Consider the following 3740-nt stretch of genomic DNA (forward strand, 5'->3'; position numbering starts at 1 on the left):
AAGCTGTGTCTGAGCTGTGTCCAAGCTGTGTCTGAGCTGTGTCCAAGCTGTGTTTGAGCTGTGTCTCAGCTGTGACATGCAAGAGCTGCTGCAGCTGCAGGGCAGGGTCCTGGCTCTGGCAGCTCACACTACCAGCTGGCTCTGAGAGCCATCCAGTGCCAGCACCGTGGCAGGGCCTGCAGGGCAGTGTGGGGCAGGATACCTGTCCAGGGCTGGACATGGAACCTCGGGGCACAGACCTGGGCAGCCACCATTCCCTGTTCCATGGGGTGAGGAGGAGCCCCAACATCCTCTGCAGCCCCAGCCCTGCCCTCAGCCCCTGGCCCTGGACATGTGTTTCAAAGCCTGGTCACACCACTCTTGCAGAGCAGGGTGGAAATTGTGAAGCTGCACATTACAAGTGCCCCTCAAAACACTGCAAAAACAATGCTGGGTGCATTTCCAAGGCCCTGGACAAGGCTTCAGCCTTGGCCCAGACCTTGGATGAGTTTCCTGGCCAAGCTGGCAAATCAAGGGGCTTCTGGGCTTGTTTATGTTAAAAGAAAAAAAAGGTTTAAAAGAAGAAAGTGCTGTCGTTCTGGAAGAAGGCTCACCCAGTCCTTTAAAATAAAACTGCTGCCACCCAGAGGTCTGCCAGGGTGAGGGGAAGAAACCACACTGTAAAAGGAATAGAAATCCCAGAGAAAGGGCTCACTGGGTGAAAAGGAGACAGAGTTTAACGGGGAGGGCATTCAGTCCAGCTGCCTGGCTAAAGTACCAAATCCAAGTGTGCCCTTACAGCCCGTGTGGGTCCAGCCTTGCTTTTCAAGGACCATGGCATTCCTTAAGCTTTCCTACCTGTTGTGGCACTGGAATGCAGAGACCTGTAGCATAAGAGAGATGAATTTAAACTCCCCTGAGTCTTCACGGTGCAATACTAGAATAGTAGATTTCTAATACTAGAATAGAATGATTTCATGTAGTATTGCACCAATACTATACAATTTTAATCAAAAAGCTGCAGTTATGCAACTCAGCTCCCAAAGAGTTGATTTTTTTTGTATATATTTAATTTTCAGGGGGTACAGCAAACAGGAACCCATTAAACCTTTTCTCCCCCTTCAAACCACAAAATTCCAGTGAAGAGGATCCAGGGCACCAATCTGTTGGAAAATCCAGCTTTCCTGAGCTGGCTTTCAGAAAGGAATTTCTTCTTGATTGAAGTAGGTGTCCCTCAATGTACAGCACAACTCCTTTGGGGTGTTTCCCAGGACAAGGGATAGAACCAAAGCTTACAAATCTTCTGCCATCTCCATCTCCAAACCTTCTGCCATGAAATCCTGTTGTGGTGAAACCCCAGCTGACAACTAAACATCACACAGTGACTCGGTCACACACACCCCCAAAAGTGGGATGGGGGGAAAAAAAGAAAAAAAAAAACTTGTGGGTTGACATAAGAACAGTTTAATATTTGAAACAATGTAAAACATAATAATACTAATGACAATAGTAATCACAATCAAAAAAATAAAACCCAAGAGGAGCAAGCCATGTCCAGTACAATTGCTCACCACCCAGTGACCTGTGCCCAGCCTGTGCCCCTTGTCACCTGCCCATGGAGGGTAGGAAGTGCCCTGCTGTGAGCAGAGATCCATGGGTTTCCCCAGTCTTGGTCCTGCCACATTGGAAGAGGGTTAGAGCAGGGCTCTGGAGGAAGATAACTGGGCCTGACCCAGCACTGCAACTCTTTGCAGCTACTGGAGTAGATCACAGAGGCAAATTCTCTTGCCTGTGCCCAGGCGCCACCACAAAGATGACAACTGAGGTGGCACTAAGAGGGTCCAACCAGCAACGTGCCTGAAGAGGAATTCCAGGCTGGACCAAGGACAAGGTTCCCCTTCACTTACATTCACCTTCTCCTCTCCTAAGGGCAGGATTTAGCAGGATCCTGTGGGATGAGACCTCCCCAACTTTCCATGTCTGGTATGTCTCTGAATGTCCTTTCCTGCAAAATACCAGTTCTCCAGAGCAGATCTAGTGCTGTCCTGTGAGGAGCAGCTGAGGGCTCTGGACTTGTCTCCTTTGGAGAAAAGGAAACTTGTTGCTCTGCAGCTTCCTAAGAAGGGGACATGGAGAGGGAGGTGCTGAGCTCTGGAATCCAGGGACAGGACACCTGGGAATGGTTCAAAGCTGCTCCAGGGGAGGTTCCAACTAGACATGAGGGAGCATTTCTTTACCAAGAGGGTGGTCTGGAACAGTCTTCCTCGAGAGCTGGTCAGTGCCCCAGGCCTGTCAGTGTTTAAGAGGCAATTGGACAATGGCCTTAGTAACAAGCTTTACTTTTGGTCAGCCCTGCAGGGTTCAGGATGAGGTGATCATTATAGGTCCCTTCCAAGTGGAATATTCCCATCTAGTCTGTTCTATGTGAGGAAAAGGAGACCTTGATGGGGAGAGATCAGAGAACGGCAGATCTGTGGGAATTGCCTCTCCTGCGGACTCCAGACCCTGCTCAGCTTCGTGCCTGCCTTCCTGGGCTGCCCCCAGAGCTGCTCCCAGGGCCCTGCTGCAAGAAAAGTGCTTGGTGCATGTGCCAGTGACGAGTGGAGGGGAGGCAAGGAGAGGTTTGGATGTGTGGGGAAGATAAGTGTTATCATCAGCACCCAGCTATGCCTGAGGTTTTTTAACTTCGTATCAATAGAAAAAAGCCCGAGGCACTGCTCCAGCACCTTTTACTACCTGCTGTGTTTTCCATGGCCTTGGACAGAGCAGCTCTGCAGTGCCCTGGCACTCAGTGCCACCTGCCTGCCCTTGGCCCTCCTGGCACCAAGCTCCTCCAAGCTCCGAGCCTCGGTGCTCTCCCTGCAGTCCCAGCCGAGGGCTGGGTGGGATGAAGGAGGCTCTGTGGTGGCATCCACCTCCATGACCTGCCAGTCCTCTGCTTGGTGGCCAGAGGAACCATGTGGGGAGAAGCCAGCAGGACACAGAAGAACCCTACCAGTTCCCAGACCCACGGCGATGGTGTTTGCCTTGCCACTCTCTCCCCTGCCCCCCGTGCTCCCTCCATGTGTCAGGGGCACAGCTGGAGCCACGAGCCCGTCCCCACCCAGAGCCAGGGGTGCAGCCTCTCCCCAGGACACGAGGCCAGGCAGAAAGCAAAGATTGGGGCTTCGTTTTCAGCATCAGCAAATGCTACCTGCTTGTCCCTGAAGTCCAGGCAGACCTGGATGGCCCTGGGGAGGTGGGCAAGGTGCAGAGGGGTCCAGTCAGGGTCAGTAAATGCATGGTATTGTCCAAACCACTGCCCCACGGCCCAGATCCCCTCCTGGGGGGTAAAGTTCAGGACCCCCTTCCTCCTGACAGACTCCTGGGCCACCCCCACAGCCCACCAGTCCCCTGCCTCAGCCACCTCCACCTGCCAGCAGTGTCTCCCCTCAGCAAAGCCCTGCCTGCCCAGCACACACGGCTCCGTGTCGAACCGCTCGGGGGTGTTGGGCAGCGACGTCCACTCGTCCCCCCGTCCCACCCTTCGCTGGTCACCGGCCAGGATGAGGAAGGGGTTGGCAGTGTCTGGGTCCAGGGTCACGTCAGCTGGGGACAGAGAAGGAGAAGCTGCTCAGAACAGGCATCCCCACAGCAGGAGAAGGGACAGGGTGAGTTCTTTTCCCAGGGTGGGAAACCCCTTCCTGCTGGACTGCCCCAGCCTCAGTGCTGCCCCAGTCCTGTCCCTGCCCCAGGAGCTTGCACACATCCTGGCCAAGGAG

At 53.7% G+C, this 3740-nt stretch overlaps 1 protein-coding gene across 1 annotated transcript in view; it reads right to left on the reverse strand.

Annotated features, from left to right (window-relative positions):
• Positions 1-1423: 1423 nt before the first annotated feature.
• The window catches only part of LOC108510041 (thaicobrin-like), a 3688-nt gene continuing 1371 nt past the window's right edge, over positions 1424-3740 (reverse strand). The window contains exon 2 of the mRNA XM_017839680.1: positions 1424-3588. Coding sequence (XP_017695169.1) covers positions 3047-3588 — 542 coding nt within the window. The 3' untranslated portion in view covers positions 1424-3046. The remainder of the gene's footprint in view (positions 3589-3740) is intronic.

The sequence above is a fragment of the Lepidothrix coronata genome, unplaced genomic scaffold, assembly GCF_001604755.1.
Source record: "Lepidothrix coronata isolate B3197 unplaced genomic scaffold, Lepidothrix_coronata-1.0 Scaffold453, whole genome shotgun sequence".
NCBI lineage: Eukaryota > Metazoa > Chordata > Aves > Passeriformes > Pipridae > Lepidothrix > Lepidothrix coronata.